The sequence below is a fragment of the Salvelinus namaycush genome, chromosome 15 (genome assembly GCF_016432855.1).
Source record: "Salvelinus namaycush isolate Seneca chromosome 15, SaNama_1.0, whole genome shotgun sequence".
Classification (NCBI taxonomy): domain Eukaryota; kingdom Metazoa; phylum Chordata; class Actinopteri; order Salmoniformes; family Salmonidae; genus Salvelinus; species Salvelinus namaycush.
This window is the reverse complement of record NC_052321.1, coordinates 8014063-8028037: the sequence shown is the minus strand read 5'-3', so window position 1 is coordinate 8028037 and position 13975 is coordinate 8014063. Positions and strand designations below refer to the sequence as shown.

The following is a 13975-nucleotide window of genomic DNA, read 5'->3' as shown; positions in this document are numbered from 1 at the left end:
TCCATTCCAGCCCCTCTCTCCCCTGTTTTCTCCTTGTTCTCAGAGCGTTAGATTACAGTGTGATAACATAGGGGGGATGTGAGTCAGTTGGGGAAACGAACTTGTATTCCTAGATAGATATGATGAGTAAGCTTGATGGTACTGTAGATATACAGTAAGTTATGCCTGACTTAGAATGTGGTCTGAGTCTCTTCCTCTCTCTCGTGCGCTCTGTCTCCCTCCCTCCCTCCCTCCCTCCCTCCAGGATTAGGAAGGTTTGGCAGAAGAGGAAGTGTGGTGTCAAGTACGGCTGTCTGACCATCTCCCACAGCACGGTGAGACTCAACATGTCATGTGGCCTTTTAGTTGACATCTCATTCACCTCTCATATCCTGTACCCAATACAGTATATAAACCATACAGTAAAGCTCAGTGCCAAAAGTAATCCTCAAACTACTGTATACTTGACTACCTGTAACTTTAAATCAGTCGCCAACAGGGCTGACACCCCATTTAGGTTCTTCAAAGTAGCCGCCCTTTGCCTTGATGACAGCTTTGCACACTCTTGGCATTCTCTCAGCCAGCTTCACCTGGAATGCTTTTCCAACAGTCTTGAAGGAGTTCCCACATATGCTGAGCACTTGTTGCCTGCTTTTCCTTCACTCAGTGGTTCAACTGATCCCAAAACATCTCAATTGGTTTGAGGTCGGGTGATTGTGGAGGCCAGGTTATCTGATGCAGACCTCCATCACTCCTTCTTGTCAAATAGCCCTTACATAGCCTGGAGGTGTGTTTTGGGTCATTGTCCTGTTGAAAAACAAATGATAGTCCCACTAAGCGCAAACCAGATGGGATGGCGTATCGCTGCAGAATGCTGTGGTAGCCATGCTGGTTAAATGTGCCTTGAATTCTGAATAAATTAGACAGTGTCACCAGCAAATCATCCCCACACCATCTCACCTCCTCCTCCATGCTTCACCTACAGTACTCTGTGTCTCACAAAGACATGGCGGTTGGAACCAAAAATCTAAAATTTGGACTCATCAGACCAAAGGACAGATTTCCACCGGTCTGATATCCATTGCTAATTTTTCTTGGCCCAAGCAAGTCTCTTCTTCTTATTGGTGTCCTTTAGTAGTGGTTTCTTTGCAGCAATTCGACCATGAAGGCCTGATTTACACAGTCTCCTCTGAACAGTTGATGTTGAGATGTGTCTGTTACTTGAACTCTGTGAAGCATTTATTTGGGCTGCAATTTCTGAGGCTGGTAACTCTAATGAACTTATCCTCTGCAGCAGAGGTAACTCTGAGTCTTCCTTTACTGTGACGGTCCTCATGAGAGCCAGTTTCACCATAGCGTTTGATGGTTTTTACGACTGCACTTGAAGAAACTTTTAAAGTTCTTGAAATGTTCCGTATTGACTGACCTTCATGTGTTAAAGTAATGATGGACTGTCGTTTCTCTTTGCTTATTTGAGCTGTTCTTGCCATAATATGGACTTGGTCTGTTACCAAATAGGGCTATCTTCTGTATACCCTCTACCTTGTCACAACACAACTGATTGGCTCAAATGCATTAAGAAGGAAAGAAATGTCACTATTTAACTCTTAACAAGGCACACCTGTTAATTAATGAAGCTGGTTGAGAGAATGCCAAGAGTGTGCAAAGCTGTCATCAAGGCAAAGGGTGGCTACTTACAAGAATCTCAAATATAAAATATATTTTGATTTGTTTAACACTTTCTTGGTTACTACATGATTCCATACATGTTATTTCATAGTTTTTGATGTCTTCACTATTTTTCTACAATGTAGAAAATAGTAAAAAATGAATGAAACTTGAATGATTAGGTGTGTCCAAACTTTTGACTGGTACTGTGTATATACAGAAATAAGACAGATCCTGCCTGTTTGACTGTTTGTGTAATAGCCTATTGATTCCATAAGCACCAAGCCTCACGCAACCATTTCACAAACTCGGTTGTTTTTCATCTTTCCTGTAATAAAGGCTTGACACTTATTTCCGTTAGTGTAACGGCTTTCCTCCTCCTCTTCATCCGAAGAGGAGGAGCAGGGATTCGACCAAAACGCAGCGTTGTGAAATGACATGGTTTTAATGAACAAGACGAAAAAAACACGAAACGAAATACACTTGAATGATTAACAAAATAACAAAACGGAGTAGACAGACCTGGACATGGAACTTACATAAATACACGAAGAACTCACGAACAGGAACAGACTACATAAACCGAGACAGTCCCGTGTGGCGCGACAAACACTGACACAGGAGACAACCACCCACAAACAAACAGTGTGAAAACACCTACCTTAATATGACTCTCAATTAGAGGAAATGAAAACCACCTGCCTCTAATTGAGAGCCATACCAGGCAACCCATTAAACCAACATAGAAACAGAAAACATAGACTGCCCACCCAAACTCACGCCCTGACCGTCAAACACATACAAAAACAACAGAAAACAGGTCAGGAACGTGACAGTTAGACCAGCCTCTCTGATATTACTTATCATTTATTTAGCGTTGTTTACATCGTTTTAAATTGTCTGTTTTTATTTATTTATAATAATAATAACCCTCCTTTTTCCTTGATCTCCATATTGCTATTTATTATTATGATCATCATTATAATAATAGGTAATGTCACTGTCATTAGCAGCCTTGTATAACCACCATCGAGCTGTAGGCCTGAGAGCGTTTCCTGTTTAGTCTTAATACCGTCACTTACTTAGGCCTATATTTCAATCAATTGATTGGTCGAAAGAACAGACGATTCTTGGTCGACCAAGATTTTTGTTGTTGTTGGGGACAGCCCTAGTCGCCAGGTTGCTGATGCTCTTGAAATGTACTATAGTTAAGCCAAGCTGTACTGGGCTGGCCTAGTAATGCATACTCTGAAATTATTCAGACCCCTTCACTAATTCCACATTTTGTTACGTTACAGCCTTGTTCTAAAATGTTTATTTTTTATTTTTTATTCTGCATCAATCTACACACTACCCCATAATGACAAAGCAAAAACGGGTTTTAGAAATTGTAGCAAATTTTATTTAAAAATACCTTATTTACATAACTATTCAGACCCTTTGCTATGAGACTCGAAATTGAGTTCAGGTGCATCCTGTTTCCATTGATCATCCTTGAGATGTTTCTACAACTTGTTTTGTCTGTAGAGCTCCGAGACAGGATTGTGTCGAGGCACAGATCTGGGGATGGGTACCAAAACATTTCTTCAGCATTGTAGGTCCCCAAGAACACTGTGGCCTCCACAATTCTTCAATAGAAGAAATTTGGAACCACTAAGACTCTTCCCAGAGCTGGTCACCCAGCCAGCAATCGGGGGAGAAGCACGGTGACCAAGAACCCGATGGTCACTCTGACAGAGCTCCAGAGTTCCTCTGTGGAAATGGGAGAAACTTCCAGAAGGACAACCGTCTCTGCAGCACTCCACCAATCCAGCCTTTATGGGAGAGTGGCCAGACGGAAGCCACTCCTCAGTAAAAGGCACATGACAGCCCGCTTGGAGTTTGCCAAAATGCACTTAAAGGACTCTCAGACCATGAGAAACAAAATTCTCTGGTCTGATGAAACCAAGATTGAACTCTTTGGCCTGAATTTCTGGAGGAAACCAGGCACCGCTAATCACCTGGCCAATACCATCCCTACGTTGAAGCATGGTAGTGGCAGCATCATGCCGTGGGTATGTTTTTCAGTGGCAGGGACTGGGAGACTAGTCAGGATCGAGGGAAAGATGAACGGAGCAAAGTACAGAGAGATCCTTGATGAAATCCTGCTCCAGGCTCACCTTCCAACAGGACAACGACCCTAAGCACATAGAAGACAAGGCAGGAGTGGCTTTGAGACAAGTCTGTGAATGTCCTTGAGTGGTCCAGCCAGAGCCCGGATTTGAACCTGATCTAACATCTCTGGAGAGACCTGAAAAGAGACCTGAAAATAGTTCCAACCTGACAGAGGTTGAGAGGATCTGCAGAAAAGAATGGGAGAAACTCCCCAAATACAGGTGTGCCAAGCTTGTTGTGTCATACCCAAGAAGACTTGAGGCTGTGCTTTAACAAAGTAGTGAGGTAAGGGTCTGAATACTTATGCATACTTATGCAAATTTATGAACCTGTTTTTGCTTTGTAATTATGGAATATTGTGTGTAGATTGATGAGGAAAAAATATATTTAATCAATTTTAGAATAAGGCTGTAACGTAACAAAATGTGGAAAAAGTGAAGGGTTCTGAACACTTTCCGAATGCCCTATATACCATAGTTGTTGGGACCATTCTGGAAAAGACGATGTGAAAAGCTAGCATCTGAGCCAGCGTAGTAAAGTGTGTGTCAGCCCTAGGGTGGGAATTGACCCCAGTGTCGTTGGTTCCACAGATCAACCGACCACCTGCGAAGCTCAACCTCCTGACCTGTCAGGTGCGCCCCAACCCCGATGAGAGGAGGACCTTTGACCTGGTCACACGTAGGTTCACCCCTCCTTGACCTCTCACCTCTCTCCACATAACTATGGTCTGAGCTGTGTGCAAGTGCATTTGCCTGTCTATGTGTGTGTGTTTGTCTGAGCCTGTGTATGTAATGGAAAGACGGTGCAGAGAGGCGAGTCTCCCTCAACCGATCCTCTCTCTGTGTCTGTGGATCAGGTTTTCCCCTTGTATGTATCCCCTGGAATGTAGCCTACTGCACTCTCTCTGTCGTCCTCCTTTCTCTCTCCTCTCCTGTCCCTCTAAATTCACACCTATCTTTCCTCTCTCCAGATAATCGGACGTACCATTTCCAAGCCGAGGACGAGCAGGAATGCATGATGTAAGCACAGCACTGGAATCCCTCCTTGTTTATATACAAGTATTGTTCTAAATACACTGGAATCGCTCCTTTGTTTCTAAACAAGCATTGTTCTCATATAAATGTAATGAATAGAACGGGCATCCCCATTCAAGTCAGTGGTGGCATAATGGGTGGACTGGCGGCCATTGCGAGTGTACCCATAGGAGCAAAGCAGGAAGTAAAAGCAAGTGTACCCATCAATCTGTACGGTGATTTGTTGAATCACCTCAACTGACTATACGAAAATACTTTCCATTGCATGAGCCACATCAATTAACATAATTTGGATGAACATTCTACATTACCATGGAAATTGTTGCATCACAATACCAGGCAGCTACTAAGAGTGTACCCATGAGTTTACCAGTCAAATTGCCAGGGTTAAAGGTTCCAAACCCGTTCTATTCCTTCAATTTCTATGATTATCCCAAATACACTGACATCCTTCCTAGATTCTATACAAGCATTGTTCCAGATCCACTGAGGTGTAGATAAGGACAGTGACTGTGTCATTCAGAAAGAGAGAAATTCCATAAAAAAATTGGAAAAGATTACAATATAGTATTTATTTCAAAGAGAGGAACAGATGCAAGGTAGATCTTCTGTCAGAAAGAGAAATAGAAAAAGATACCAAGATAGAGATACGTAGAAAGAAAACATACGAACAACACGTGTGCTGTTAAAATTGGCGCCGTGGGGTGAGACAGGGATGCAGTTTGAGCCCCACCCTCTTCAACATTTTTTAAATGTATTTATTTTTATTTCACCTTTATTTAACCAGGTAGGCTAGTTGAGAACAAGTTCTCATTTACAACTGTTACCTGGCCAAGATAAAGCACAGCAGTTCGACACATACAACAACACAGAGTTACACATGGAATAAACAAGCATACAGTCAATAATACAGTAGAAAAAAGAAAAGTCTATATACAGTGAATGTGCAAGTAGAGATACTGGGGTGCAAAGGAGCAAGATAGATAAATAAATAAATACAGTATGGGGATGAATTAATTGGATGGGCTGTTTACAGATGGGCTATGTACAGGTGCAGTGATATGTGAGCTGCTCTGACAGCTGGTGCTTAAAGCTAGTGAGGGAGATATGAGTCTCCAGCTTCAGTAATTTTTGCAGTTCGTTCCAGTCATTGGCAGCAGAGAACATACCCTGCCTATAGAAAGTCTACACCCCTGTGAATTTTTTCCTCCTTTTTTTGTCATTGCCTCAGAGTTTCATGCATTTAAATAAAAATGTTTTCCCACTGATTAACAAACCAGACTTTCAAGGTATTTTTTTGGGGGGGGGGGTGAAATGCTGTATTAAAAATACAAAACTGAAACATCACAATGGGATAAGTCTCCACCCACCTGAGTTAATACTTGGTGGAAGCACCTTTGGCAGCAATTACAGCTGTGATTGCTGTTGGGATAGCTCTCTACCAACTTTGCTCACCTAGATTAGGAAATATTTGACCATTCTTCTTTACAAAACTGTACTTTCGAGTTCCTTGGACAGCAATCTTCAAGTCGTGCCACACATTTTCGATTGGATTTAGGTCGGAGCTCTGACTGGGTCACTCAAGGACATTTACCTTTTTATTCCTTAGCCACTCCACTGTAGCTTTGGCTGTGTGCTTCAGGACGTTGTCATGTTGAAAGGTGAACTTCTTTCCCAGTTTCAGCTTTCTTGCAGAGGGCAGTAGGTTTGCTTCAAGGACTTTTATATACATTTCTCCATTGATCTTCTCTTCTATCCTGATAAGTGTCCCAGTCCCTGACGATGAGAAACATCCCCATAACATGTGGCTGCCACCACTATGCTTCACAGTAGGGATGTGTTCTTTGGGTGATGAGCCGTGTTGGGTTTGCACCAAACGTAATGCTTTGCACTTAGGCCAAAAAGTTCAATTTTAGTTTAGTCAGACCATAAAACGTTTTGCCACATGGCTACAGAATCTCCAGAGCTTCGAACAGGATTCATGGTGGGCTTTGTTGAGTAATGGCTTGCTTCTGGCCACTCTACAATACATGGCAGATTTGTGGAGTGTTTGGGATATCGTTGTCTCATGCAGACTTTGACCAGTCTTGTCCATAAAAGCCTGTATATTTTTTTTCACTTCGAAGGTGTGGGGTAGGAAGTTTAGATCATTAAAATGCATTTTAATTCCAGGCTATTTGAACATTTTGAACGGGGAGTAAGACTTTTCTGTAGGCACGGTATATATCAAGGAATTGGTGAGGGCATTAGAACAGTCTGTAGCACCGGGCCTCACCCTACTGTACTCTGAAGTCACATGTTTACAGATGATCTGGTGCTTCTGTCCCCACAAGGAGGGCCTACAGCAGCACCTATATCTTCTGAACAGATTATGTCAGACTTGGGGCCTGAGTACATCTCAGTTAGACAAAAATAATGGTTGTCCAGTTGCCAGGACAACAAATACAAATTCTATCTAGACACTGTTGCCCTAGAGCACAGAAAGAACTATACCTATCTCGGCCTAAACATCAACACCACAGGTAATTTCCCGAAGTTACAACAATCGAGACAATGCACAAAGGGCTTTCTATGCCATCAAAAGGAACATAAAACTTGACATCCCAACCAGGATCTGGCTAAAAATACTTAAATCAGTTATAGAACCCAATACTCTCTATGGTTGTGAAGTCTGGGGTCCGCTCACCAACCAAGAATTCACAAAATGGGACAAACACCCAATTGAGACTCTGCATGCAAAATTCTGCAAAAATGTCCTTTACTGTATGTACAACGCAAAACCCCAAACAATGCATGCAGGGCAGAATTAGGACTATACCCGCTAATTATCAATATCCAGAAAAGAGCTGTTAAATTCTACAACCACCTAAAAGGAAGCGAAGGCCACAGATTCCACCACAAAGCCCTCACCTACAGAGAGATGAACCTAGAGAAGAGTCCCCTCAGCCAGCTGGTTCTGGGGCTCTGTTCACAAACACCAACAGAGCCCCACGACAGCAACACAATTAGACCAAACCAAATTATGAGAAAACAATTTGACACACTGGAAAGAAACATCAACCAATAAACAGAGCAAACTGGAATGTTATCTGGCCCTAAACAGAGAGTACACAGTAGCAGAATACCTGACCACTGTGAATGACCCATTGAGAGAGGCCACCGTAGGCTATTGAGAGAGGCCACCGTAGGCAGACCTGGCTCTCGAGGCTATGTGCTTACTGGCCACAAAATGAGGTGGTAACTCAGCTTCACAAGAGCGGATAACTAGTTTGGGTTGGGACCTCTCTCTAGAGCGTACAGAGCTGAGTAGGGGGTTTCTCTCCTCTCTTTATTTATTTTTATTTTATTTAACCAGGCAAGTCAGTTAAGAAAAAAATTCTTATTTACAATGACGGCGTACACCGGCCAAACCCTAACGACACTAGGCCAATTGTGCGCCGCCCTATGGGACTCCCAATCACGGCCGGTTGTGACACAGCCTGGAATCAAACCAGGGTCTGTAGTGACGTCTCTAGCACTGAGATGCAGTGCCTTAGAACGCTGCGCCACTCGGGAGCCCCTCTTCCTCTTCTCCTCTCTGTGTGGGCCTCAGGATCAAGCCTTCGGAAGTCATCTGTGTCTGTGGGGAGGAGAAGAAGAAGGAGGGAGGGTCAGCTGAAACAAAAACAACAAAAAGAAAGAAAAATGGAGAAGGAGAGGGATGAGAAAGAGAAAGGAGGTTTACTGCAGTGTGAATGTGCCAAGCTCTCAGTGGTACAATTATATACTTGGGTTAAAGACACACAGCTGCACACAGGACTATCATGTGGGCAGTCCGTGCTTTTGAAGCACATAATGTAGACCACCATAGTAGTTTCATTTTTTTTTAAACAAGTGTACCGGTTGTCGTAGATCCATAAAAAAAAATCAGGAAGACATTTCCCGGAAAGAATGACTTGTACTACAATACATAACTGTATAAACACTATATTGCATTGTTTAATCTCTCTCCCCCCCCCCCCCCCCCCCCCAGTTGGGTGTCGGTGCTGCAGAACAGTAAGGAGGAAGCCCTGAACACAGTGTTGGGAGGGGACCAGCCGCAGTTCCAGGACTCCGGGCTGCAGGAGCTGGCCAGGGCAGTCATCACCGAGCTTAGACACATGTCCGGCAACGAGGCCTGCGCCGACTGTGGAGCCCACGGTGAGACTGGTGGACAGGAGATAGTCAGTGGGAGGATTCACCGAGAGACTTTAGGATGTGCTCTTGTCCTGTCTCCACACTTAAAGAGAAGGGTGGAGAATCAGGACACAGCCAGTAGGACTGGGTGGTTCGAGCCCTGAATGCTGATTTGGCTGACAGCCGTGGTATTTTTAAGCAATAAGGCACGAGGGGGTGTGGTATATGGCCAATATACCGTGGCTAAGGGCTGTTCTTAAGCACAACGCAACACGGAGTACCTGGACACAGCCCTTAACCGTGGTATATTGGCCATATATCACAAACCCCAGAGGTACCTTATTGCTATTATAAACTGGTTACCAACATAATTAGAGAGGTAAAAATAAATGTTTTATCATACCTGTGGTATACGGTCTGATATACAATGGCTGTCAGCCAATCAGCATTCAGAGCTCGAACCACCCAGTTTATAATAGACAATATACCATGTGTATGACAAAACATTTATTTTTACTGCTCTAATTCCGTTGCGTCGTGCCTAAGAACAGCTCTTAGCCCAGGTGTATTGGCCGTATACCAAACCCCCACGGGCCTTATTGCTTCAGTGTAAATCCAGTGTTAACTGTACTCGTCGTGTTCTGTCCCTGTGTTGTCAACAGACCCCACGTGGCTCTCCACTAACCTGGGCATCCTGACGTGTATAGAGTGTTCTGGGATCCACAGGGAGTTGGGAGTCCACTACTCCAGGATCCAGTCCCTCACGCTGGACATGCTCAGCACCTCCGAACTACTAGTAATGTTGACTCCGTCTTAGTCCCAATACACACACACTGATCTATACACACATACACCTCCATTTCTAAACAAGCGTTAGTTTTCTGAGCTCTGCTTTGGCTTTAGCTCAGCATGCTAACTTGGTTTTTAGTTGTGATAATGGCATGGGTTAGATATGTGTTATTTGATGCACTGAAAGTTTAGTCCCTATACAGCTGTACTCACATATCTTGTATCCTAACGCCTCCACTCTCCGTCTGTCCACAGCTGGCAGTCAGTATAGGCAACACCCGCTTCAATGACATCATGGAGGCCAATCTTCCCAATGATTCCATCAAACCCCTCCCCCAGAGTGACATGTAAGTCCATTAATACGCCTCATACTTCAATCATGTTCTCATTGGTGGGGCAATCTTGGTTTGAAACAACACATTTTGACAGAAGCCATATTGGCACCAAAAATTCCAAAAACAATGACATTAAAGTGAGAATGTTGTAACAGAATGTTTGGTATCAACCAGGGTTGGGCTCAATTCAGTTCTTGAATCGACTGAATTGAATTGAAATGAAATTGAACACAACCCTGGTGCCAACATGGAGGATATAGTTTACCAGTTGCTGGTGCCAACATGGAGGATATAGTTATCCAGTTGCTGGTGCCAACATGGAGGATATAGTTAACCAGTTGCTGGTGCCAACATGGAGGATATAGTTAACCAGTTGCTGGTGCCAACATGGAGGATATAGTTAACCAGTTGCTGGTGCCAACATGGAGGATATAGTTTACCAGTTGCTGGTGCCAACATGGAGGATATAGTTAACCAGTTGCTGGTGCCAACATGGAGGATATAGTTAACCAGTTGCTGGTGCCAACATGGAGGATATAGTTTACCAGTTGCTGGTGCCAACATGGAGGATATAGTTTACCAGTTGCTGGTGCCAACATGGAGGATATAGTTAACCAGTTGCTGGTGCCAACATGGAGGATATAGTTAACCGGTTGCTGGTGCCAACATGGAGGATATAGTTTACCAGTTGCTGGTGCCAACATGGAGGATATAGTTAACCAGTTGCTGGTGCCAACATGGAGGATATAGTTAACCGGTTGCTGGTGCCAACATGGAGGATATAGTTTACCAGTTGCTGGTGCCAACATGGAGGATATAGTTTACCAGTTGCTGGTGCCAACATGGAGGATATAGTTAACCAGTTGCTGGTGCCAACATGGAGGATATAGTTAACCAGTTGCTGGTGCCAACATGGAGGATATAGTTTACCAGTTGCTGGTGCCAACATGGAGGATATAGTTTACCAGTTGCTGGTGCCAACATGGAGGATATAGTTTACCAGTTGCTGGTGCCAACATGGAGGATATAGTTTACCAGTTGCTGCATACCTATGGCTCTGTCCCGTTGTGCAACCAGGAATGCCAGGAAGGAGTATATCGTGGCCAAGTACGTGGAACGGCGCTACGTGCTGCACCGGGACCGGGACAGGGAGGAGGGTGAGCCGTGGCGTGTGTACGATGCCGTGAGGAGCCGGGACCTGACCGCTCTGCTGCAGCTGTACGCCCAGGGAGAGGACCTGGCCAAGCCGCTAGCACTGCCTGAGGGACAGGTACTAGACATAAGGTTGAGATGGTCATGGAAATTTGGATGACAGTTATGGTCAGCCAAATGACCATGGTCACCGTTATAATCGTTCGATTTTGTAAAGAGTCCATGTTACCTCAGAAACGGACTGAACCGCACAAATGCCCGGCTGTCCCGTCTTCAGTCAGCTGTTCGTTCCACAAAAAAATGAATTAAAATAAGACATTTGACAGTTATTTTATTTTCACGACGGTCTTCATCCATAATCGTCGGTTACGCGATTATACGGTAACTGTGCCAGCCCTGTACTAGATAGCAGAGAGATACACACACACACACTACTGGCCAACCCATTAGAATTGCCTGAGGGACAGGTACTGGATCGTACATGCACAAGTATACATACATACAGTGGGGCAAAAAAGTAATTTTCATCATAGGTACACTTCAACTATGACAGACAAAATGAGAAGAAAAAAATCCAGAAAATCACATTGTAGGATTTTTAATGAATTTATTTGCAAATTATGGTGGAAAATAAGTATTTGGTCAATAACAAAAGTTTATCTCAATACTTTGTTATATACCCTTTGTTGGCAATGACAGAGGTCAAACGTTTTCTGTAAGTCTTCACAAGGTTTTCACACACTGTTGCTGGTATTTTGGCCCATTCCTCCATGCAGATCTCCTCTAGAGCAGTGATATTTTGGGGCTGTTGCTGGGCCACATGGACTTTCAACTCCCTCCAAAGATTTTCTATGGGGTTGAGATCTGGAGACTGGCTAGGCCACTCCAGGACCTTGAAATGCTTCTTACGAAGCCACTCCTTCGTGTGTTTGGGATCATTGTCATGCTGAAAGACCCAGCCACGTTTCATCTTCAATGCCCTTGCTGATGGAAGGAGGTTTTCACTCAAAATCTCACGATACATGGCCCCATTCATTCTTTCCTTTACACGGATCAGTCGTCCTGGTCCCTTTGCAGAAAAACAGCCCCAAAGCATGATGTTTCCACCCCCATGTTTCACAGTAGGTATGGTGTTCTTTGGATGCAACTCAGCATTCTTTGTCCTCCAAACACGACGAGTTGAGTTTTTACTAAAAAGTTCTATTTTGGTTTCATCTGACCATATGACATTCTCCCAATCTTATTCTGGATCATCCAAATGCTCTCTAGCAAACTTCAGACGGGCCTGGACATGTACTGGCTTAAGCAGGGGGACACGTCTGGCACTGCAGGATTTGAGTCCCTGGCGGCGTAGTGTGTTACTGATGGTAGATTTTGTTACTTTGGTCCCAGTTCTCTGCAGGTCATTCACTAAGTCCCCCTGTGTGGTTCTGGGATTTTTGCTCACCGTTCTTGTGATCATTTTGACCCCACGGGGTGCGATCTTGCGTGGAGCCCCAGATCGAGGGAGATTATCAGTGGTCTTGTATGTCTTCCATTTCCTAATAATTGCTCCCACAGTTGATTTCTTCAAACCAAGCTGCTTACCTATTGAGATTCAGTCTTCCCAGCCTGGTGCAGGTCTACAATTTTGTTTCTGGTGTCCTTTGACAGCTCTTTGGTCTTGGCCATAGTGTAGTTTGGAGTGTGACTGTTTGAGGTTGTGGTCAGGTGTCTTTTATACTGATAACAAGTTCAAACAAGTGCCATTAATACAGGTAACGAGTGGAGGACAGAGGAGCCTCTTAAAGAAGAAGTTACAGGTCTGTGAGAGCCAGAAATCTTGCCTGTTTGTAGGTGACCAAATACTTATTTTCCATCATAATTTGCAAATAAATTCATTAAAAATCCTACAATGTGATTTTCTGGATTTTCTTTTCTCATTTTGTCTGTCATAGTTGAAGTGTACCTATGATGAAAATTACAGGCCTCTCTCATCTTTTTAAGTGGGAGAACTTGCACAATTGGTGGCTGACTAAATACTTTTTTGCCCCACTGCGCGCGCACACACACACACACACACACACACACACACACACACACACACACACACACACACACACACACACACACACACACACACACACACACACACACACACACACACACACACACACACACACAGCATAAACATGAACATGGTCATATTACATGTAGGATTGCGTATGAAATCCCCAAGATAACTTCCCAGTGGAAGGTTTGAAGTGTTTGCTCTGCCTTTTTTAATGTAAAGAGCTGTGAAATGATTCAAACAAAAGGCAGCGGGTCGTCCCCATATGGTTTAATTAGCTAGCTAATGGCGGAAGGCTCCATTAAAACTACATTCTGGGATTTGAAGAACAACAAAACATGAAGATGATCATTGAACAGATTGCCAGATCTCAGACTGCGACTTTAACATGCCTCAATGGGCTTGTTTCATCTGGCTGTGGCTGGCCTCTTCTCTCACAAGACTACTGTGGGTTATTATCTCAAAATAGACCGCTACAATTCTTCTACCTTGTAATGTTGTAAATATCGCTGTGTGTGTGTGTCCGCAATGAAATGTGTGTGAGTGTGATTGTGTAGTAAGTTAGAAGTCCCAGAACTGTAGTTAGTAACCACTCCCTTCTCTCTCTGTAATCACACTCAATCTATCCCTCTCATTTTACACCCTTCTCTCTCCTCTCC

At 43.8% G+C, this 13975-nt stretch overlaps 1 protein-coding gene across 2 annotated transcripts in view; it reads left to right on the top strand.

Moving 5' to 3' along the window:
- LOC120060163 (arf-GAP with SH3 domain, ANK repeat and PH domain-containing protein 3-like) overlaps positions 1 to 13975 on the top strand; it is a 69333-nt gene that overhangs the window by 35739 nt on the left and 19619 nt on the right. For both annotated transcript variants that reach the window (XM_039009285.1, XM_039009284.1), the window contains exons 11-17: positions 245 to 314; positions 4392 to 4479; positions 4772 to 4820; positions 8848 to 9014; positions 9653 to 9786; positions 10035 to 10126; positions 11192 to 11384. In XM_039009285.1, the coding sequence (XP_038865213.1) occupies positions 245 to 314; positions 4392 to 4479; positions 4772 to 4820; positions 8848 to 9014; positions 9653 to 9786; positions 10035 to 10126; positions 11192 to 11384 (793 nt within the window). The remainder of the gene's footprint in view (positions 1 to 244; positions 315 to 4391; positions 4480 to 4771; positions 4821 to 8847; positions 9015 to 9652; positions 9787 to 10034; positions 10127 to 11191; positions 11385 to 13975) is intronic.